Source organism: Panthera leo, chromosome A2, assembly GCF_018350215.1.
Source record: "Panthera leo isolate Ple1 chromosome A2, P.leo_Ple1_pat1.1, whole genome shotgun sequence".
In the NCBI taxonomy this organism is placed as follows: Eukaryota; Metazoa; Chordata; class Mammalia; order Carnivora; family Felidae; genus Panthera; species Panthera leo.
The window spans coordinates 93,303,070-93,328,183 of record NC_056680.1 but is presented as its reverse complement, the minus strand read 5'-3'; the positions used below and the strand labels follow the sequence as shown (position 1 = coordinate 93,328,183).

General features: G+C 37.5%; 1 protein-coding gene across 3 annotated transcripts in view; it reads right to left on the bottom strand.

Annotated features, from left to right (window-relative positions):
• CDK14 (cyclin dependent kinase 14) overlaps nt 1-25,114 on the bottom strand; it is a 606,215-nt gene that overhangs the window by 441,228 nt on the left and 139,873 nt on the right. For all 3 annotated transcript variants that reach the window (XR_006196800.1, XM_042917477.1, XM_042917471.1), the window contains exon 4: nt 18,322-18,416. Coding sequence is in view for 2 of the 3 variants with exons in the window: in XM_042917477.1 (XP_042773411.1) it covers nt 18,322-18,416 (95 nt within the window). In the remaining variant the exon portion in view is untranslated. The remainder of the gene's footprint in view (nt 1-18,321; nt 18,417-25,114) is intronic.

Sequence of the window (25,114 nt, the reverse complement as noted above, 5' to 3'; positions counted from 1 at the left end):
AGATAGATGGAATGACTCCAACTTTGAAGTGGAATAGGAAAGTGACAGATAAAAAGTTGAGACACCCAAGTTTTTAGGGCAACAATGTTGTTACTCAGGAGTATAAACTTAGGCCCATCATTCAACCTGTCAACACTGCTCTCTCCAACTTTCAAAGACAATCTCTGTTACCTGCATTTTCTTTTACATATATACTTACATGACTATGTGCATATTCATATGTTATATGAGTATATGTAACACAAGGCAAAGTTTTTGAAAAGTAGAAAGGGAAATATAATTAGGAAGACTGATTACCAAGGGGCTACTAACATTGTCCCTATGTAGAGATCTGGCCAAGTCAGCTTCAAAAATTCCCTTTGTGATGCAGCATCATTCACATAGCTATATTTATTAGATAAAATAACCTTAAATACAGTTATTTTCTCCAGTGCTTATTAATTAAACAAGCCCTTTTACTAACAGATGGGTCAATGGTAAATTAGCTCAGGTCACACAAGCTATTAAAAAAATGATTTATAATTTAATCAAGTCATCTGAAAGTTTATGTGAATAGATTACATACAGACAATATAAATGCACCTGCTTAGACACCAGTACATAAGGAAGTGACTAAAAAGAACAAAGAAAAATTAACAAGAAAATCTGGCAAGACTTTCAAAGGCCACAACAGGTAGAATAATTTTCCCCTCTTAATTCAATTTTAAATGCTTAACTGCATTCACAGCTAGTGCTGGGAATATACTTTGGGTGGGGGCTCAAGGGTGCTGAATTTCTGATTTGCTCAAAAATCTATTTGAAATAATTGTTTATTCAAGGTACATCTATCACTATAATATTAGTTCCTCCTTTATGAGAAAGACAAGCGTTGTAAATGTGCTGGCAGGTCAGGAGTTATATTTGCCACATGAGTAGAATAAAAAAGGAGTAAGAGAAATAGGTATCATCAAATCTTGGGCTGATGTCCATAATGAGAAGGCAGCAATGGAATGGAAAACCCCGTCCAAAATAACTGTATCCAAAGAAAGGAAAAGGGAAGCAGTGAGTGTTCTATTCCACGCAGCCCCTTCTATGTGGAAAGCCACAAATCACCTGCGTGAAATGAGTGGAAACAGCTATGCTGTCACTGTGGAGTTGCCTGGAACAGTGGGGAATGTGGATGGCAAATGACTAAAGAGAAACGGCAACAGAGGTACAGAGGGAAGATACAAGAATCATAGGAGTAATTGACTCTGTACCCTATGGTTGATCATTAACAAAAGGGTAGAGTAAGCACAGATTTTAATTTTTTCTCAAAATAAATAAGTAAAAAAATAAAAGGAGATAAAAATTAAGAACTCAGCTCTAGAGGTGGGCTGACTGGGTCTGAGTCCTGGCTCTGCCACTTAGCTATGGGATTGTGGGCAAGTTACTCAATCTTTATCAGTTTCTGTATCTGTGAAAAGGGGGAAATAATCTCCTTTCAAAACTTTTCTAGAACTGTTATAAGAAACAAAGAAAAAGATCATAGCCAGCATTCATTTCACATCTACTACATTCGAAACCATGTTCTAAACACTCCAAATGCATTCATTCATATATATTCCTCACAGCTGTATGAAATCAATTCTAATATTTGCCCTATTTTCATAGGTGACAAGATGAAGCTTAGCCAAGTGTTCCATAATATTAGCTTAACTTCATGACCCTAAATTACAAAAAGAAAGGTAGTACTGAGAGAGAGAGAGAGAGAGAGAGAGAGAGAGAGAGAGAGAGATTCACAAAAATACAGTCATTAAAAAATCACAACTAGTATCAATGAAGAGAAAGGGGCCAAACAGAGAAACCCATGTGCTACACAGAGAGCTCAATGATGTAATTAGATTTTTTAAAAACACAAAAACTAAAAAGATACTTAACAATAATAATACTTTTATAGGTCTAAGTCCTCCATGAGATGAAACTGGCAATAAAAACAACTATTTCAGGAGCGCCTTGGTGGCTCAGTTGGTTAAGCATCTGACTTTGGCTCAGGTCATGATCTCACGGGTCATGAGTTTGAGCCTTGCGTTGGGCTCTGTGCCGACAGCTCAGAGCCTAGAGCCTGCTTTGGATTCTATGTCTCCCGCCCCTGCTCGCTCTCTGTGTCTCTCTGTCTCTCTCTCAAAAATGAAAGAATGTTAAAATATATATATAAAGCAACTATTTCAGATTGACATATTGTTAAAACATTGAAGAGGGAGACCCGTTATCAAAGACGTGTAATAAAGTTCAAACAGAGAAAATAGAGTTCTTCAAATTTCCTCATCAAGAATATACTTCAGAATATATATTCCTCATCAAGAATACACCTGGGTGGCTCAGTTGGTTAAGCATCTGACTTTTTTTTTTCAAGCTTATTTATTTAAGAGAGACAGAGACAGCATGAGCTGGGGAAAGGGGCAGAGAGAGAGGGAGAGAGAGAATCCCAAGCAGGCTCCACACAGCCAGCACAGAGCCTGATGTGGGGCCTAAACTCACCAACCATGAGATCTTGACCTGAGCTTAAATAGAGAGTTGGCCGCTTAACTGACTGAGCCACCCAGGTGCCCTAAGATGCTGATTCTTGATTTCAGCTCAGGTCATGATCCCAGGGTCAGGGGATGGAGCCCCCATGTTGAGCTCCAAGCTGGACATGGAGACTGCTTAAGATTCTCTCTCCCTCTGCCCCTCCCCACCCCCACCGTGTATGCATGGGTACTCTCTCACAGAAAGAAAGAAAGAAAGAAAGAAAAGAAAGAAAGAAAGAAAGAAAGAAAGAAAGAAAGAAAGAAAGAAAGAAAGAAAGAAAAAGTATATTTCATGTTTTTCCTTGGTCATTTTCTCTCTCTCTTTCACTGATGCCTGGGTCCTAATCTATATACATACCAGATTCTTTCCCATCTGTTTTAAAACTAAAATGACATCCTCTCCAGCATCTATAGTCTCCTGATTTGTTCATTTTGGCCACTCTGACTGGCGTGAGGTGATATCTGAGTGTGGTTTTGATTTGTATTTCCCTGATAAGGAGTGACGTTGAACATCTTTTCATGTGCCTGTTGGCCATCCGGATGTCTTCTTTCTGCCCATTTCTTCACTGGGTTATTTGTTTTTCGGGGGTGGAGTTTGGTGAGCTCTTTATAGATTTTGGATACTAGCCCTTTGTCCGATATGTCATTTGCAAATATCTTTTCCCATTCCATTGGCTGCCTTTTAGTTGTGTTGGTTGTTTCCTTTGCTGTGCAGCCGCTCTGGAAAGCAGTGTGGAGGTTCCTCAGAAAATTAAAAATAGACCTACCCTATGACCCAGCAATAGCACTGCTAGGAATTTATCCAAGGGATACAGGAGTACTGATGCATAGGGGCACTTGTACCCCAATGTTTATAGCAGCACTCTCAACAATAGTCAAATTATGGCAAGAGCCTAAATGTCCATCAACTGATGAATGGATAAAGAAATTGTGGTTTATATACACAATGGAGTACTACGTGGCAATGAGAAAGAATGAAATATGGCCCTTTGTAGCAACGTGGATGGAACTGGAGAGTGTGATGCTAAGTGAAATAAGCCATACAGAGAAAGACAGATACCATATGGTTTCACTCTTATGTGGATCCTGAGAAACTTAACAGAAACCCATGGGGGAGGGGAAGGGAAAAAAAAAAAAAAAAAAGAGGTTAGAGTGGGAGAGAGCCAAAGCATAAGAGACTGTTAAAAACTGAGAACAAACTGAGGGTTGATGGGGGGTGGGAGGGAGGGGGGGGTGGGTGATGGGTATTGAGGAGGGCACCTTTTGGGATGAGCACTGGGTGTTGTATGGAAACCAATTTGACAATAAATTTCATATATTAAAAAAAAAAAGAAATAAAAAAAATAAATAAATAAAAGACTGAAATTACTCAGAAAAAAAAAAAAAACTAAAATGACGAAAAATACTTCTGTCCTTTCTTCTTTTCCTTCCCTTTGCTCCCCTGGTCCCTGCATTTCAGCCTCCATTCTTCCCCTCTCTTTTATCCAAAGCAATTAGGTCTCTATTCCCACTGGTCCCCTACACATACCAAACAAAAACTTTCGTAACTGCAAGTTTAGTGGATTCTTTTCAGAACTGCTCTTTTCAGGACCTGGCTGAGTTTTTCACATTATCACCCATATTCCTCTGCAACTCTCTGCCTTCCTCAGCATCTGGCTGGTCTTCTAGCTACCCCTCCAGTCAATCCTTCTCATATTCTTTGGTTCCTCTTTTATCCAACTCTAACTATTGGTATTCTATTATTTCACCTCTTCTATTTCATTCAGAGATGAGATACATTCTATTTTAATAATCCTCCAAGCTTTACTTTGGGCACAGTCCCAGGTGCCCTCAACTCTCCAGATCTTAGCACTAAAACCTTCCTGGGGACATAAGGCAAACAAAGACAACAAAAACAAAAACAAATACTCCCACTTAACTGTCACTCTGTTTAACCCAGCCCATTGCTTTCTCATTAGGAATTCAGCTTCCTCTGGAATCCCCAATAGGCCTTGTTCATAACATTTATTTGGATTTTCAGTATCTCCATTTCCCTCTTACTTCTCCTAAGGGGTTTGATCATACAAAAAGCCTTTGGTTGCTTTTCTGCTTCCTCAGGGGCTTTTTTGTCTGTCTGTACCTGTGCTCGTTGCTAAGCTGCTTCAGAATTCACTCTCTTGTCTCACGCATCAGGCCAATAAGGAATGACTTCTATCTTATTCTCTGTTGAGTTACAACAGGGCTTTCAACTATTCATCGGAAGTTCCTTGTGTTTTACAATTTCCCCTCAACTCAGATAATGCTGGTGGATCTGTAGGATCATTGATTTAAATCCCTGAAAAGACAGACCGTTACAAATACAGCAATCCCAAGGAGACCATTTTGAACCAGAGACAGAATTATTTTTCAAATTTGCAAAAATTTGTTTATACAGGGAAATGTATGTTTGTTTACTCGAATCCCAGAAGAAAGAGAGCACATATTTGCTTGGTAATCAACCATTAAGCATGAAAAAAGTTTCATGTCTAAAATCTTTAAATTTCCTTTCTGTCTTGAGATTTTTTTTTTAAGCTCAGATATGTTTCTGCATAAAAGTCACTGAACGAGTAATAATTGTTTTTCCATTTTCAGATTCTACTGACAAAGGTAGATATCACTCTCCATCCAGTTCATTATAATGAGGCAACAAACGAGAGCCTGAAGTTGAAATTCCCAGGAAACCCAAACATACTTAAGGAAAGAATAAGATCAAGCCTCACTCCTTTCTCCAAAGCCTTCTTTTCTGATCTTGGCCTACCAGATGTCATATTCCTCAAAAATCACCCTAAAATCAACAGTGTCTACTATCCAAATTTTGCACTTGATTACTTTACGTAGTTTATCATTCTAGATTTTTCAAGTACTTGCCATCTCTCCATTATTATAATAGTATAGTATACTCCTTTTGTATGCATCGATGCTAAATAAATTATAAGCATCTGACTAAAACTCACTGATGCTTTGAGCTCTAACAGCACTTGATTTCACCCAAGTCTTAGCTTCCTCATTAATTCCTATTTCAAATTTCCAGCATTTCCACTATCTTGAATTACTCTGAGCTATCATCTATATTATGAGCAGTAAGGGATCTGAGTAGGTCATTTGAATTTTAGAATGATGTTTCTATTTCACAAAAATCATGACATCTAGACTCCTTTCCTTGCTGTTCAAGAGAATGTGCTGTACCTAAAGGTTATTAATCAGCCATGAAACTTCTTAAATTAATTGACAAATCCTTCATTAGAGATTCAATGACAATTACAAACAAATTTTAAAAAGCTCCCTAAGGTTCATGGAAATTAACATTTCTAATTACTCAGTTGAATTTCATAATAAAATACCTTAAACAAATTATGTTTTTTGGCAAAATGCTTTATCAAGTCTCTAGAGGAATAAAGCATTATATAAGTAAGGTGATCGTATATTTTATCATCCAAATGGAGACACTAAATGGTAAAAACATTGAATTTGTAAAAAGAAATGCTATTAATAACAACACAAAGACAACAAGCAAAAACCAGGACTGTCCTAGGCAAACCAGGACATAAGGTCCCCTCTATACATGGCACCTAAACACCAAACTGAGTCCTTGTTCTCAAGAATATGTCTAAAATTTAGTGAGTTTAATACAAAAAGGTGTCAGAGAATATGTGGTCAGAAAAGATAACTGGAAGAACTCTGTGCAAAGGTGAGAGCAAAGATGTAACTCTAGACTAAAATGACACCCAAATTGTATTGTGCGGTATTAAAACATAGCCCCACATTCTCTGATATTCCTCGTTGAGAGGTACAGTCTACGTTTCCCACTCTTGAATCTGGTCTCTCAGAACACTGGATCAATAAAGTAGGTGAAAGTGACACTGCCCCAGCTCTGGGCACTGGCCTTAACATGTCGGCAGCTTCCACTTGCTGTATCTCAGTAGTGCTGTTTAGATCACCTATTCCTCACTGATCTCTTTGCCCGTTTGATCCATCAGTTACTGACACAAGGGAGTTAAATGGATTTGTCCACTTCTCCTTTCAGTTCTATCAGCTTTTGCCTCCCATAGTTTGACACACATTAAGAATCATTATGTCTTCTTGTGAAATTAATACCTCTATCATTATATGATACCTCTTTTTATCCTCATGGGCTTCTGAATCATCAGGAAGTGTCTACTCAGTCTGAAATTAATATAACTACTCCAGCTTTCTTTCAAATAGTGTTAGTATGGCATTTTTTTTCCTATATCAATTTACCTTTAATCCAAGTCTTTATATTTAAGGTAGGTTTCTTATAAACAACATAGAGTTGGGTCTTGTTTTTTAATCCACACTGACAATCTCTGCCTTTTAATGGTTGTATTTAGACCAACTATACCCTAAGTGATTTGGACATAGGTATATTAATATCTACCTTGTTTGTAACTGTTTTTATTGTATTTGTCCTTTTTTTGTTTATTCCTTTTCTGCTTCCTGATTTTAACTGAGCATTTTATATGATTCTATTTTATATCTTCTTAGCATATCAATTTTATTTTTTGAAATCTTCACAGTGGTTGTCCTTCACAGTTGCACATTTCTAAGTCTAGTTTCAAATAATACTGTATCAGTCATGTGTAACTTTGTACCTTCTAACAGAGTGCTCTCCTTGCCATCACTCACCCCGTGTGATACTGCTGTCACAGATTTCACTTACCCAGATGCTATAATCACCCAATACATTGTTGCTATTATTGCTTTAAATACACATTGCATTTCTACTTCGACTAGATGAGAATAAAAGATTGTACGTTACGTTTCTTTACTCCTTCTCAGACACTCTTTATAAAGATCCAAGTTTCTAACCTGTATCATTTTCATTTTGCTTAAAGTATTTTTAAAATTTCTTAAAAAAACAAGTCTACTGCCAATGAATTCTCTTCAGTTTTTATTTGAGAAGACTTCTATTTCTCCTTCACCTTTGAAAGGCATTTATTGGATATAGAATTCTAAATTGGTGATTTTAAAAACTATTTTCTTAAGTATTTCACACCATTCCCTTCTTGATTTCATGGTTTCAGATGAGAAGTCTGATGTAATTCTTATCCTTGCTCCTCTGTAGGTAAAGTATTTTTTCTTCTAGCTTCATTCAAGATTTTCTCTTTGCCTCTGTTTCTCTGCAGACTGAATAGGATATGCCTAGGTGTAGGGGGATTTTATTTTTGTTTTTCAGTTTTGTTTACACATAAGTATATACTTGGTGTGCTCTGAGTTTCATGGGTCTGTGGTGTGGTGTCTGTCATAAATTCTGGAAAAGTCTTCTGCTATTTTTACCTTAAATACTTCTGCTCGATTCTTCTGCTGGTATTCCAATTATGCATGTCTTACACTTTTTGATATTATCCCACAGTTCTCAGATGTTCTATTTTCTTTTATATAAATTTATTTATTTATTTTTAGAGAGAGACAGTGAGTGGGGGAAGGGAAGAGAGAGAGGGAGAGGAAGAATCCCAAGCAGGCTCCATGCTGTCAGCACAGAGCCCTCTGCAGGACTCCATCCCATGAACCATAAGATCACGATCTGAACCAAAATCAAGAGTCAGATGCTTTAACCAACTGAGCCACCCAGGCGCCTCTCAGATGTTCTGTTTTTCTTTTTCTTCTTCTTCTTTCTCGCATTTCAGCTGAGGAGGTTTTTGCTGACCTGTATTCACGTTCTTTGACCCTTTCTTCAGCTGCGTCTACTGAGTACATCAAAAGCATCTTTCATTTCCGTTATAGCAGTTTTTTTTTTAATTCTCTTTTGATTCTTTCTTAGATTCTTTCTCATTTCTCTGTTTACATTACCCATCTTTTCTTGCATTTTGTCTACTTTTTCCACTTGAACTCTAAATATATTAATCACAGTTATTTTAAATTCCCTCTCTGATAATTCCAACATCTGTGCCATATCCGAGGCTGGTTGTGATGACTGTGTTGCCTCTCCAGGCTGTATTTTTTTCTAACCTTTTGGAATGCCCTATAACTTTGTGCTAAAAGCCAAACATGAGGATTTATGTTAACCCGGCTAAGAGTTATGCTGTGTTTACTGTTCACTGTAACAATAGGTACCAGAGACTTCAAATTATTCTAGTGTTGCTGTTTTTTTACTCCTCCTGACTTGAGGTTTCCATTAGTACTCCTCTTCACAGAGAGTCTGTGTCTTGCAACTCTCAGCTATCACCTGCTGTTATTATGCTGGAACCCTGTTGGCATTGTGGTAATGTATGAGGGAGTGTGAACGTTCTCAAATCTTCTGAGTGAGTCTGATTTCTTTTAGTGAGCCTGCATCATGGGATGTGACCTTCACAAGCGTTTCTCCAGTGGCATAGCTCTTCTTTTTTCCCTTTCAACCCCCTACTTCCTTCCCTGACTGCAGTGTTCCCAATCTACTTCCTTGAGGCCCTGACCATTACTGACTCTGGTTTTCCCCACTTATGTGAGGCAGAAAGGCTGGAAAGAGTCTGAGTGGGAGAGACTCCCTTCCACCACCTTGGATAAGGCTTCTAGCAAAGATTTTTCCCCACAGAACAGGTTTCTGTGATGGATAACACTCTGGGTGTATCTGATGGTGATTATTCTTCCTCTTCCCATACCAGAGCAACAAGGGGATTTTCCACGATTTCCACTGTGATAACCCTATGGGGGTTCCTGGAGGCAAAGCCCAAGAAAGTGTGGGGACATCCCTAAGACTATGGCCCCCAAGAGTTTTCACCCTCATGCTAGACCACACCCATTCCCCATCAACGCATAAAAATTACCAAGTATCCTTCCCAGTTTATGGCTCCACCAGCTTGTGCTCCCACTGAGGATATCTGGGCTATGTCTATCTGGATATGTCTGTCTCTCCAGAGTTTAGTACAGCAGTTTGCCCTGTGGCCTCCATTCTCTGATGAACTGAACCAAAGTTGCTGACGTTCAGCTCACCTAGTCCTTTCTCCTTGTAAGAATGGGAGCATCAGCTTCCAAGCTCTTTATATGTTGGAACTGAAGCTAAAAGTCTCACTTCCTATGTTCCGGAATGCTCACTCAGAGAACCCAGAGAACTCTAAGAGAGCCCAAGCCACATGAAGAGTCAGCACCAACTTGCCAGCCATGTAAGCCATGCTGGCAACGGATCCCTTGCATCTCATTCAACTGCACAAAATGATAGCAAATGAAGAAGAAACAAACTTTTCCCACCCTTCTCCAATTGCAGATTCATAAGCAAAATAAATGATAGCTGCTGTCTTAAGTCTCTAAGTTTTGGGGTGATTCCTTTTGCAATAATATATAAGCAGAACATTCCTAACATGATCTTCAAGGCCTTGCAGATTTCTCAAAATTCAATTCACACCAATCTCCCCTGAACATACCCCATACACCAAGCTTTCCTTGGGGTCTGTCCCTACACTTTACCTGGTTGGTCACATCTTATTCAGATCTAAGAGTAAATGTCCCCTCCTCAGCAAGGCTGCCACTGTCCATCCATATAAAGCAGGCTTATTGCTCACCCCTCCTTCTCATGCAAATTACCCACCACTCTCTATCTTAATTCTTTCTCATAGCTCTCTTTTCTTTTATGCAATTTAAATTACAGATGTGTCTGCTGACTTAATTAGTTTTTTTCTCCCCTACTAAGCAGCATAGGCAGCATAAAAAGAAGAACTTAGTTTTGCTTACCATTACATATCAATTCCCTGGCCCAGTACACAGAACACACCAGGGTCTTGGTAAATGCCTCTAAAGGAGGAAGCTCTTTTACTAGGCATGGAAGGAAGGAAGGAAGGAAGGAAGGAAGGAAGGAAGGAAGGAAAGAAGGAAGGAAAGAAGGAAGGAAAGAAGGAAGGAAAGAAGGAAGGAAGGAAGGAAGGAAGGAAAAGGGAGGGAGTGAGGGAGGGAGAGAGAGAGGAAGAAAGAGAGAGGGAAGGGAAGGGAAAAAAGGAAGGAAGGAAGGAAGGAAGGAAGGAAGGAAGGAAGGAAGGAAAAGGGAGGGAGTGAGGGAGGGAGAGAGAGAGGAAGAAAGAGAGAGGGAAGGGAAGGGAAAAAAGGAAGGAAGGAAGGAAGGAAGGAAGGAAGGAAGGAAGGAAGGGAGGGAAAGGGAGGGAGGGAGAGAGAGAGAGGAAGAAAGAGGGAGGGAAAGGAAGGGAAAAAAGGAAGGAAGGAAGGAAGGGAAAGGGAGGGAGAGAGAGAGGAAGAAAGAGGGAGGGAAGGGATGGGAAGGGAAGGGAAGGGAAGGAAAGGGAAAAAAGGAAGGAAGGAAGGAGGGAAGGAAGAGAGAGGGAGGGAGGGAGGAAGAGAGAAAGAGGGAGGGAAGAGAAGGGAAAAAAGGAAAGAAGGAAGGAAGGAAGGAAGGAAAAAGGAAGAAAAACATGAACTGCCTCTATGCACTCCTTGTTCAGACCATGGCTTCTCGACCTTGGCCCTATTGACACTTTGAGCCAAACAATTATTTCTTGTGAGAGGCTGTCCTATTCATTTGTAGGACATTTCACAGCATCCCCTGCCTCTTGATGCCAGTAACACCACCACCACTCCCTCAGTTGTGAAAAACAAAACTGTTTCCAGATGTTTCAAATGTCTCCTGGGGAGCAAAATCAAGAACCAGTTGAAAACCACTGATTTAGAATGGAAAGATGCTACTTTCCCAGCATCCCGGTTGAAACTAAAAGAATCACGATAATAATGAAGCAACTCAGGGATGTGGATATGCTTTAAACTGAAACCAATCTTATCCATATATCCTTCTCCTGGCCCTCCTCAGAAACCACTTAAACTGAACCATAGGGGCGATATCCAAGATGCCTGGACATTACAATAATTGGAAATTCCACACTTTTTCAAAAAATTCCTCCACTAACCAAAAAAATGCTTCAATTTTCACCAGCTGGGCATGTCTGATATATGACCACAATTCTGAAGACATCAAATATCACAGATTCTTTTGAGGGTCTCCAAATCAAATGATCAAAGAACTCTGATAATAAAAATGGCTAACAGAGACCAATACATTTAAACATTGTCTAACAGGAAAGTTATTCCTATACCATTTAGTCTAGTAATTGAAATCATACTTCTCACCTAAACAGTATCCCCATTGTCACTTTTGTCAAAAAGATTAGGCATTGTTTGTTTATCTGCTGCAAACTAAATGAAACCAGCTGTGCCAATGAACCAGACTCCAATGCCTTGTCTTCTTCCTCTAAAGGAAGTCAGAGCTGAATCTGCAATAAGAAGAGACTTTAGGGTTTTTAGAATTAGTAGATGTGGTGGGTGGGCTATTATCCTCCTTGGCTTAGGTAAGGATAAGAATTCTACTTTTTCAACTTTCACCTAGACACAAAGAACCCTGGATCTGAAAGGTAAAAGGAATGAACTCATTTACTTCCTTAGCTTTTTTCTTTTTAATCCAGTTCCTCTAGTCGTACATATGTTGTAACGCTGTATTTTGTGCCTTAAATTATAAGCTAACACTGACAACATTATCATACTATGATGCCATTTTCATACCCTGTGATTAATAATGTGGACACAGGCTCGATCTTTAATGCAAATGGTGATAATAAGCTTTGGCCTGTGGACTCAAAGTCTAAAAGAAAATCAGAGCAGGCCTAATGAGAAACAGAGACTGGGCCTCGGGAGCATCCTGCAGCAGAGCTCATAAAATGTAATCAGATTTGCCTCTTTTGTACAGAGTTCCCATTTGTGGGTAGGCAGCCTCTCAGGATGCTAGAAATCAGCATGACAATCCAGGTGTCAACACTTAAGATGGAAACTTCAGTGAACCCGGAGTTCAGTGTTTTCCATCTGGGGATTTCTGATTTTTAGAATTCTTCAAACTCCTCCTGATAGTGTTTCAATGGAGTTGACCTTCAGGGCAAGCAGTAAGAGCCACCTCTTTAATCTCACATATTCTGAAAAGGTGGTTAACTGCCACAGCCTTTCTTCTTGCTGCTGCTTGTTTTAATTAACAGCATTTCTTCCCCCTATTTCTCCTGGGGCTTTCAAGAGCTCTTTGAAATGTGTTTAGTATAGTTCAGTCTTGGTTTGGCATAGTCTCTCAATTTATGAGGTCGTTTCATTCAAGTTCAATTATTCAGCACAAATTGGCAGAATGAAATGCTAAAAGAAGATTGGCACTTTCAATCACATAAATCTCATGTTACATAAAGTGAGCAAATTCCTCCATTGTTCTTATTGACCTCTGAGATAACAATTTACGGCTGGCACAAACCAGTGTGGGCAGGCTTCTCTGCTTAGCAGGCTCCCGCAGGAGTAAGGCTTTGGCAACATCACCTCAACAGAAACTGAAGATAAGCAGAAAAAAATGACCAGAAATCAGGACCATCTGTAGGCTGACTTGGTCTAAATAAGTCCAATGCTCTAATTCCAGAGATGGAACAAAGACCTGGCTTTTCCTTTTCTAAGTGACATGAAGTATGGGAAAATCAAAAGCCTCACATCCTCCCTAGATAAGTAGGAAAGAAAGGAGAGGACTCTGTTCTAGACAAAAGGAAAGGTTCCTAACTTCTCAGCACTCGTGGCAGGTGCAGAAACCTGAGACGGGGGGCGGGGGGAGGTGGAGAGCTCAGGTGTCTAAGAGAGACTTGGGTGTACTCTACCTACAGATTCCAGTTCATTGAGGAGCGTGTGGTCCCCACCACATCTCAAGACTGAGGTGCTGTGGTCACAGCTCTTATCTTCATCAGCCAGGTATTTATGGGGACTCACACAGAAACGATCCACCAACCCTGACCAATTACATTGCTTAAAGCCAATTCCACTTTGGGGCACCTGGGTGGCTCAGACTCTTGATTTTGGCTCAGGTCATGATCTCAGGATCAAGCCCCGCATATGATTCTGTGCAGACAGTCTGCTTGGGATTTCCTCTCTCTCTCTCTCTCAAAATAAATAAGCTTTAAAAAAAACCCAGTTCAACACTTAAACATAATATTTTTTGCTTAATCAAAATTTGCACAATAATCCAAATGAATCAGTTTGCTTTTACTTTAACAAATTCAGTGGAAAGTCTGACAACAAAGGGTGAAAGTCTCACTATATTTGCTTGGAGACCACAGTCCAAGACAACTGTCCCAAGGATTCCTATGAATACACGCAGTGATGAGGGAGGCTTGATTTAAAAGCAATGAGGCTTAGCATTATCCTCTGCAGTTCCATCCATGCCATTGCAAATGGCAAGATTTCATTCTTTTTTATGCAAAGCAAGTCAAAGAAAGACAAATACCATATGATTTCACTCATATGTGGAATTTAAGAAACCAAACAAATGAGCAAAGGAAAAAAAGTAAGCGAGATTGAGAGAGAGAAAAATCAAGAAACAGACTCTTAATTATAGAGAACAAACTGTTGGTTACCAGAGGGGAGGTGGCTGGGGGGATGGGCTAAGCAGGTGATGGGGATGAAAGGAGAGTACTTGTCTTGATGAGGACTGGGTGATGTATGGGAGTGGTGAATTACTATATTGTATACCTGAAAAGAACATAACCCTGTATGCTACCTGGAATTAAAATAATTTTTTTTAATTAAAAAAAAAATAAAAGCACATGAGACTGTGAGTTTGATCAGTCACCCCTGGAGAGAACATATTTTAAATGATTTAGTCAACATCATCCTCTCTTTCTTCCTTTTGAAAACCCCATGCCATTTTACCTGGGCCTTTTGTTACTGTATTCTAGCTCATATCAAATATACTACATTCTAACTTCTATAGAGTTAGGTATGTGGACCATCTGCCTTCAAGACTGTGGAGTCTCCTAAGGTTAGAATCCACATGTGATTCATCTCTTCTTCACCTACAGTATAAAAAGGGCATAAAAACAACATAACAAACACTTGTCATTGGTTGAATAAGCTCAAAAAAATGTTAACAAGTCTCTTAATATATACAAGTCCCTGGGATAGGGAGCCTGAATGGTTCAGTCGGTTGAGTGTCCGACTCTTGGTTAAGGCTCAGGTCATGATCTCACAACTCATGAGTTTGAGCCTCAAGTCACACTCCACATTGATGGCTTGGAGCCTGCTTGGGATTCTCCGTCTCCCTCTTTCTCTGCCCCTCTCCTGCTCATGCTCACGTGCACACACACACTCTCTCTCTCTCTCTCTCTCTCTCTCTCTCTCTCAAAATTAAATAAATAGACATTTTAAAAAATCCCTTCAAAGGTCCCTGAAAGCTAAAAAGATGATTTTGAGGTTCTAAAGACAATTTTAAATGCAAAATATTATACAATGCATAATTTCTTTAATCTTATATTAAATGTTACAGGGATTTAAAAGAGAGAACATAATCAGGAAACCAAACCAGGATAGAGATCAGTAGTCAGAGTGATGATAAAATGTCTCCCTTCCTCAAATATGAACACACACACACACACACACACACACACACACACACAGAGAGAGAGAGAGAGAGAAAGCATCTTCAAATGGAAGAACACTGGTTTAAAAAAAACAATCTCTACTCAAATATGAAAATGTGGGAAGTCCAAAGCTTTTATTAAAAAAATTAAAAAGCTTAGTTGTGAGTGTTGTATGTTGACATGATTACAGTACCAGTCATATTCTTTAGAACCAAGCTCATTATCAACAGGGCTACACAGTATAGAAATCTTAGTCAATTTCTCCCCAATCTATATGTCTCTACAAGAATAAGAAGCTGAAAACAATTCAAGGTAATAAAAAGCCTCTCTATTCCTTCTAAATTTTCAAAACTATAGCTAACAGCAACTCCATCTAAGTCAACAAGTACACAAACTTTTTGGGGGTGGAGAGGACAATATCTTTTGATTGTATTATTTAAAGAAGAACTATGAAATAAAAGATGACATAATATATACCATAAGTAGTAAAAAAAAAAAATACACATACTGTCATAAATTTAGTGCCAAATTAGTGAGGTTTGAAATGCACAAGTGTTATGGATTGATTATGTCCTCCAAAAAAGGTATATTGGAGTTTTAGTCTCTAATACCTCAGAATGTGATGTAAGTTCTTCGGAAATAGGGTCTTTACAGAGGTAATCGAGTTATAATGAAGTCATTAGGGTGGGCCCTAATCCAATATGATCTCTGTCCTTACAAAAAGGGAAAATTTGGATACAGACACACACACACACACACACACACACACACACACACACACACACACAACATCATGGGAACATGAAGGCAGAGATTGAGGTGATGCACCCACAAGCTAGAAGTGCCAAAGATTGCCAGCACACTGCAGAGACTAGGAGAGAAACAGGGAACAGATTCTCCCCTACAGAACCAACCCTCAGAAGGCACTAACTCTGCCGACACTTTGGTCTTAGACTTTTAGCTTCCAGAACTGTTAAAATACAAGTTTTTGTTGTTTAAGCCACCCTATATATGGTACTTTGTTTGGGCAGCCCCAGCAAATTAATACAATGAGGTTCATGGCAAAATCCAAACTTGACACGTGTAAATCAAGGCATATATGTAAAATGCTCACAGACTAAAAAATAGTGAGATCCCTACAAATGCCAGGCAGTTTTACCGCAAGACAATGATAGCTGCTCTCAGAGAAGATGCAAAAGATAACGTTTAAAGATAGAGGCAGGGGTGCAGACATTGCTGGGAGAATGGTGAGGAGTCACAACACTTGGCTGGCTATTTAAATTACAGCAGTTCAGGGGACACATCAAACAAACTCAGCTCTCAAGCCTTACTAGAGGCACCTAACTATTGTGCTCTGGCCTAACCCCACCACCTTCAAGCAAGCAAGCACAGACAGCCTGTCATCTCTTAAAGCAGGTGAGTGGTCAATGGCTTTCATCTCCAGCTGGAGGAAATTAAATGCTGCATGTGACCAGCAGCCTTGAAACTGCTTGAGAAATGCTGACGAGATATATTTAGGCCTGCTGGAGTGAAGAGTATTAACTGTCCAGAACTGTCCTTCTCAAAGATTGCAGATACTTAAAAGGCAGTCTTTTCTTTTATTCAAGCATAATAAATGAAGGATTTTTCAACTATCTCCAAGATTTTGACATCAATCTTACAGTTAAACATTTAATAGAGTTATTAACTTACACTTGGATATCAGCTGAGTATATCTTTTTTGGGAAGGCACTTCAAAGTAATTGGTGTGTTTCCTTATAATGAAATAATATGTTTGCTTCTATTTGATTCATGATTACCACAAGCCAGAGCATATGTGAGAACCATCTGGAATATTCAACAAGGACCAAGGCTTTCCAAGGCAGGCCTTATACTGTTGAAGCAGTGTTGTGTAATGGTTAGGAAAAGAATGGCTTCAAACCAGAGAGATGTGAGACAAAAAAAAAAACTTTGCCACTAACCAACTGTACACACTTGGACAAGTAGCTAAAACCCGTCACGCACCAGGATTCCTAGTCAAATGGAGATGATAATAATAGGAACTATCTTATAGGACATTGTGAGGAATAAGTAAGAGAATGGATATGATATATGATATACATTACACAGAATAATTGCTTAATCCAGTGTAGTTATCCTTATATTATAAACATTAAATGTAAGTAGTTTTTATAAATTAGAGAAATCAATATTTTTCCTTAAGAAAGAATATAAAGTTTGACATACAACTTCTATTGAAATTTGCTCAACAATACTCAATAATGCTCAAGCACCCTAGTTAAGTCATTGACAGCCCTCTAGACTTGGTTTGGTTTTTTATTCCCCATCATGTTGATTTTTCATTCAAATTTTTAAAAAAGACTTTTTTTGCAAATATCTAAAATCCCAAAGTTAATACTACTATTTTTGGCTTCTATTATTCCTGCATCCTTACTTACATATCTTCCTTTGTCAGAAGTATTTCTTCATCCTCTTAAAAACCATAAGCAAAGGTATAAGACTACATTCCAGAAAAGCCAAAGATTAACAAAATTGCCAAAATTTCTAATTATATGTTTAGAATGATCCTTCATTCTATGTAATTAATTAGGTTAAAGTTTCCTATCTTCCATAATAACTTAAAAGGGACAAAAACAGGGATGGTTCAGAAAATTATTTTTCAACATTATTTGGTAATAAGGTTATTAAGGTAAAACAAGGCTTGAATCTCCTACAGTTGTTTGAAAAATAGCATTATATTTCTACATGCCACTGAATACAGTAACTCTGTGCTCTTAATCAATAAGAGAGAGGGAGGAGGCCTATCAGAAACATAGAGGGTAAGCTCTTTAAGAATACAAATTTGTGCCTGACCTCAGGATAGCATGAGGGTGGGGGTGGAAGACAAGAACAGGAGGGAAGGTTTGTTTCTCCAAAGTGAAAACTATATGTAGCATGATGCCAAAGTACACAGGTAGGAAAAAAGAAAAAGTTTGTGTTTCTTTTAAATTTAGTGACTTCTGAAAGATGAAGTAAAAGTTCAATCTAAAAAGACACAAGGATGGCTAATACATTTAGCTTTGTCAAATCAGTACTCTTCTTCATAAGCAAACATTAAATCACCAAGAGAAATTAATCGTATCATTCACCTGGAAATGAATTCTCATTCTAGGGTTTCGGCTCCAATGTCAGGGGGGGAGGGTAGGACAGAAAAGATAAATTGGACAAGTCTGCAAACTGTTTGCTAGCAGAGAAAACCAATTCTGCTGACTTTTACACTTCCTAAAACAACAACAACAAAAGCTGAGAGGGGAAAATCTATTGTCATTTTAAATGAGAATTAATTAAATAAATTATTTAATATTATTAACTATTAATAATTAGTATTGAGAGAGCAGGTACATTTTAAATGTGAAATATTCAAAAACGAATGAACTTACTTGCTTTTTCCTTTGTAAACTGTAGCATAAGATCCTTCCCCTAGTTTTTCCAGTTTTTCGTATGAGTCAGCTTTTCCAAATTTGGGGCTGGTTGGCTAAAAATGGAGCAGAGGGTAAACAAAACAGATTGTATCAAACTAATTAACAATAAATAGGCCAATTTTGCTAAAAATGTACAGATTCTGACTCTGTAAATAACTTTTTTCTAAGAATACTTATTCTAAAAAACAACATAACATCTATTCAGGATACAAAACTCAGAAGATGCAGGTGAACAGAACATAGGGTAGAAAGTTTAAATAAGCTATCCACCAAGACAGAACCACTGTTAATATTTTGACATCTCTCCACGTTGCTGCAAATGGCAGGATTTCACAGGAGGGCACTTGTTGGGATGAGCACTGGGTGTTGTATGTAAGTGATGAATCACGGGAATCTGCCCCCAAAACCAAGAGCACACTGTATACACTGTATATTAGCCAACTTGACAACAAATTATATCAATATATATATATCGATATATAGGTATATATATATTTTTTTTGATATATATATATATTTTTTTGATACCTCTTCTTCCAGCACTATGTGCTAAAGACTGCTTTATTACATAAAAGTAGGATTACACTATACATACTGAGTGTAATCTGCTGTTTTTTCCACTCGATATATTATGAGTATTTTCCACGTCATTATATAATCTTCTAAATTAGGGCTGGCTAATCCAACCTACCACCTGTTTATCTCACAAACTTAGAAAAGTTTCTACTTTTTAATGGGGGGTGGTGGTCAAAAGAAGAATAAAATTTCATAGCATGAGAAGACTACATATGAAAATCAAATTTTAATGTCCACAAAGTTTATTAGAGTGCATTCATGCATGTTCATATACACATAGTCTTATGACTTGCAAGCTATTACAGAGTCGCAGCTGCAACAGAGATGATATAGCCAACAAAACTGACACTATTTACTATCTGACCCCTGTTGCAAATCATGACTGTATAATATTCAGCCATTTAAAGGCTCCTCCAATATCTCTTAGCAATAATGCAAACAGATAATCAAAGACATATCAATCAGATATTACTCATTAACACAAAAGGAACTGTCTTATGTATTATAAACCAGTCTTTAAGGTTTAGCTGCAGCAAAATAATTCTTCCTCAAGACATGGTACATCCCATCAAGACCATAAAAGTGCTGAGTGAGTAATCTCACTCTTACTGTCCCCAGCTCCTGCCTCAACTTTCACCAGACAGCAAGAAATGGGGAGTGTTGTCCTCCACGGGGCAAGTTATCAATTATTTTAATATCACTATAAAAAGGTAATATCAAAACATATCAGAAAATGATAATTATAAAAGGAATTAAAAGCACCTTAAGGGGATTATCGAATCTCAGAAATTTGCACAGAGGAGACAGCTGAGAGTGTGGGTATTTGGGCTAGAAAGGCAGAGAGAGTACTGAAGAAGCCATTACCCAGAGAAAGGATGGCAATCTCCCCCATCCCCAAGCTATAATCCCTGTCTCTCTCATACAATCACTAGAGATGATTTACAGGAAACAGAACAAACTGATAGCAATTCTCAAACACAAAAATGAGCATATAATCCAAAATCACAAATCATTTCAGGAAAACCAACACCTTGGAAAAAAAAGATATAAAATTCAATGGGCAGATAAAGTAAAACCCTGATAATATAGTTGACATTGCAAAGAATAACGCTGAGTAAAAATAACCAGTATCATCAAAGAGATTTCAGAAGCTATCATATCCTTTAAGAAGAAACAATTACAGATTTATTTAATGAATGAATTAAAATATTCAATGGGCAGTGAATAAAAGAACCAACATACATGAAAAGTGATATGAAAAGTGTTTGAACAGAATTCTCCCAGAAATGTTTAGGGGGAGGTGACATCTAAATAGAAAATTTATCCAACCAGGATATTTTAACACACAATAATGACTACAAAAATACAATTAAGCAACATTTTCAAAATAAACAGTGAAAATGATTTTGAATCACTAACAATATACTCAAAATAGTCTTCTCAGTGGGATGGAAAAGCTGCAATTTTACCACTTACAGAAGAAAAATCTAGATATAAAATTCTGTATTATCTCAATATAAGACATAGTTGGAATGATGGGGGAAGTGCAGAAAGGCAAGGAACACTAGGGAAAAAAAGAAGCATCAGCAGGTTGAGATTTCTTGAATTGGACAGACTGCAGATACTGAGTAATGCCAAATGCATATGTTTTGGTATGTTTCTTAACTCTTAAAAGATAATCACAAAAATAACATGAATAAGACCTACAAGTCCCAAACAAATTAGGGACAAATGAATGGAAGAACACAATGTAATGAGGAGGAGGAGGAGAGTAAAAAGTGGAAAGTTAGAGGAGGGGGATGCTCAAGAACAAAACACGTTAAGTAAAAATTCATAAAATAAGGCTAAGTCTAAACATATCAATCACATCAACCAATAACCTTGATTACAATAAACATAAATGAACAAATTTCTTCTCTTAATAGAAACTTTTCAGACCAAAAAAACAAAGAAAGTCTAGCAATATGCTCTCCAGAAGAGACAGAATTAAAATAAGTAAACCTGAACATAAAGGAGTAAAGGGAAAATACAGCAAAAAAAAAAAAAGTAATTTTACAAAATAGTGCATTAAAGCAATAATGAAGACAAACAAGATAGAATTCATAAAACAACAAATAGATTAAAGTTGTATACCCCATAAAAATGTATATTAGAATCCACAAAGAAATTTAATAATCATGAAGGAGTATGAGTCAATTAACATAGTTTTGGAATGTATCAAACAGCTGCTAATAGCAATAAAATGAGAAATTGTCAAATTCACAGTGATAATTGGCAACAAACATACATCACTCAGACATCAACAAAGCAAGCAAACAAATGAAGGATTTATAAGCTTGAATATTAGAATTACCACTTTAATCTAATACACATATTAATATATATTCCTTTCAAGCACACATTTTAATTCATTAAAAAATGACCATAGATTAAGCCACAAAGAAAATATCAATATTCAAAACTGCAGGAACATTTTAAGTTACTTTTTCTAAACACAATGCAATAAAATTAGCAATTAAGAACAAAGGGAAACATATATTTTAGGCATATGAGTTAAAAAGAAAATCAAAATTGAAAATTCATAAATAAATATGTGGCACTTAGGACATGACATTTTAAAGCCCAGGGAATACAGCCAAATCAATACGTACAAGAAAATGTACATATATATGAACATACAAGAAGAAAGGTTGAAAGTAATATGAATTAGACATAATAGGAGAAGATTAATAAAGACAACGGGCCACGTATTCTTTTCTTCAAGAAACTTGTAAGGTATAAACATGTGTTGAGCTGAATCAAGTAAAACTTAATGGAAAATTACATTCAAAATCGCCTGACTAGTCCTGTGTGGGTTATGTTCTCATGCATTTTTCATCACCGGGAAACAGCTTGCGAATGTCACACTTTACCATCACCCTTCTGAGCCCAAGTTTTAAATAGAAATTTTAAAACCTATATTAAACTTCAGTATAAAATGATCTTCAATGGGGAAAATATTGTGTTCACAGTTCCATTCTAAATTATTTAAAATTAGAATGAAAAGTCTGTGTTTGCTTTTGTGCTCCTTTAAGAATAAATCTGATCTAAGTTAAAGAAAAAAGCAGCAGCAGAAAATTACCTCTTTACTATTAGGAGATAAACTGCTAATGCGTACTTATAGCAAGTACAAGACATAGTCACACAAAACTGGTACAAGAATGTGAAGTCAGTATTTTCTCTTCCTGAAAAGGCACAAATAATTTTCTAAAAATGATATATTTGATTCTTCATAAACTGTCTTATATATTAGAGCTGGTGTAATTGTTTTAGGATACAGATCACACTAAATGTACTACTTAAAGAAAGTGAATTGAGGAAATTAGAAAAACAAAGAGAATACACTTTCAAAAAAAAAAAAAAAAAAAAAAAACGAACAGCCTCATTTGTCCATAAGAAAAATCAAGTAAAAGAAGATGCTAAATGGCACAAAGTGGTCTATTTATTTAATTAAATGGATTTGGATGCATTAACTGCCATGGTGAAAGTATACCCTATTAATACTGTGATGGCAGAAAATTAATATTTGCCACATTGGATGGTAAGACAATCAATGTTATTTTCCCTGTGAAACTGATGGATAGATTGTGGAAATACACTATAATCTAAGATCAATCATGCTAGCTTCATAGCTCCATTCACATGTAATGTCTCTCTAAACATTTCTATCTTCAAAAGAACGGGTCTATGGAATAGGCCATGTCTATGAGATAGTCTGAGCTTTAGTCTTGTAAAGTCAATCCCCTATTTTAAGTAAACAGAACCGTTCTGATCTCTAATTAGTATGCATAGAAATAAGGAATCCAACTGCTAAGTCAGCAAAGAGGCCAATAATAAAATACTTCCCATCAAATGAGTGAAATTAAGAATAATTCTGAAGGAACGGTCTTATTTTATTTGATAATTAAAGTTCAAGCCTTTGGTTTGTCTATTTTTTTCTTGCAACTTTTTAAAATCATATTTAAGTAAAGATGCTAGATCAAACCAATATGTAGTTAGTACTAAATATTATCTTTGGCTCTTTGCTGTCAGGTGCATGAGTGGATTAGAAACAATTTTATGGGGCAACTATTCTCTGTTTATCACATCCTTAGAGTGCAGGCCTGAGATAGCACTTTAGAGAATTGGAAATACAGAGGGCTAATCAGCAATTACCAACCAATACTAACTTCACAGAGATGTGGAATTTAGTGAAATAATATAAATACATTTTTTTTAACAGAATAAAGGTACAGAGACCATCAATTGTCTGGACCAGTGGAGGGGAACATTGGCACAGATAATGAAAAAATGAAGATAATATTCCAGCTGAATGGTGTCTGCCACCCTGCCATGAAGGACATGCTCATGGCCCTTGCTAGCTCTAGTTCATGGTTTGTGTAATTTACAGTGACAGCTAGTTAATATCAAGTGTTTGCTATGTGCCTGGCTTTGAGCTAATCACTTCAAATACATTATCTAACTTTAATTCCTATAACACCACCCTGAGGTTGGTTCTGTTAGTATCCTCACTTGAACATGAGCAATTTAAAGACTGGAGAAGTAAAATAATTCATCTAACATCCTGTAGCTAATGGCAGAGCTAGAATTCAAACCAAGTTAATTAGAATCAAGAACCTATTTTCTTTACCACTACTGCACTGGAAGAATCTTCCCATGGAGACCTAACTCTCATGGAAGAGGCATTAAATTCTTCTTGAATTTATCATCTACTGAAACCCCATTCCTAGAAGCAGGGATGTGTTTTTTAACTATATTTTTATAAACCGCATGAGAATACTTCAATGTTCATTCTAATGACACCATGACACGGCTATAACAATGTCTGGAATTTCATACTGAATTCACTGAAAATGATTTTAACCTTCATAAATAACCCCTTGCTTAGCATTACTGATGATGCCCTAAATTGCAGGCAAACCACAATAACAATCACTGCACTACTACTGTATTATACTATAATTTTGAGAGTGGATGTGAGGGTAAGGTGGGAAGGATTCAATCAGAACCACGTAGCCTTGTTAAATGAGAATTTCAAGTGAAATATGCCTTTGCTCATTTTTTTTCTGCCTTTGATTTCAGAAAGAGGCTCTATCATCCTGTATTTCTAGCCCTATTACACAGTCACACTAAAGTAATCCACACTTGATGGATAACTTGGTTACAAAATAGATCTAGATGCCACACAGAGAGATAGATCCAAGCACCACAGGTGGTTACATCATGACAAGGGGGCTTGGTTCTATCTGGAAATGTTCAAGTCCCCACAAGAAGAAGGCAATGCCAAGATAAGACCCACCCCCGCTCCCCCCAAGGATAAACACCTGAGAACTAAAGTAGGACTCTCATGTTTCTCATGTTTGCACCTTCTTCCCCTCTCTTCAGATTGGGCCTGACTATCATGGGATATAGATTTTTCTGGAGATGGGAGGAGACAAATTTGGAGGACTTGGTGGAACATAAAGAGGACCTTAATCTAAATATGAATTTCTGAAAATATGTTCTCTTTAAGCTTAGCTTATGATAACACAGCTTAATGAAATCCCTTCTAAATTGGGCTAGCAAGAAAGGCAATGTCCCATAGCACTTCCAATAGCTCTAGCCGTTGAGGAGCACAGCTGGGTTGGAGGAGGTGGGAGGAAAAGGGGAAGGAAAGCTTGTCTTGTCAGTGACAGTATTAAATGCTACCCAGGGACTAGACCCAGGAAGAGTGGGCACTCAAGATTAATGTCTGAAATAAATAAAATCTGTCAAATTACCTCTTGAAAGATACCAATTCAATTAAAATCACATTCTTTAGATCCTGCCTGAATTTTAAAGTGCCACTATCTAGACAAATTCAGGAAGTACAGGTGAATGTGATGGTCTCCGTGATCAAGGTCCTCTTGGCTTCTTGATGTCAGTCATGATTCCTAACATAGACAATGACCAGTAATGTCAGTGCAGAGATATATACCCAGTTGGGAAGACGTGGCATTACACAATATATCTACCACAGTATTTCCAAGAGACAGGAATGGTATCCTGTTTTCCTCACTAAAATACAGGCTCAGCACCATGCCACTTCTGTTCACTTTCTCCCTCGTTCTCAACTGTGCCCTTGAGGCCTATTCAAGATAACTAATACATCAAAAAA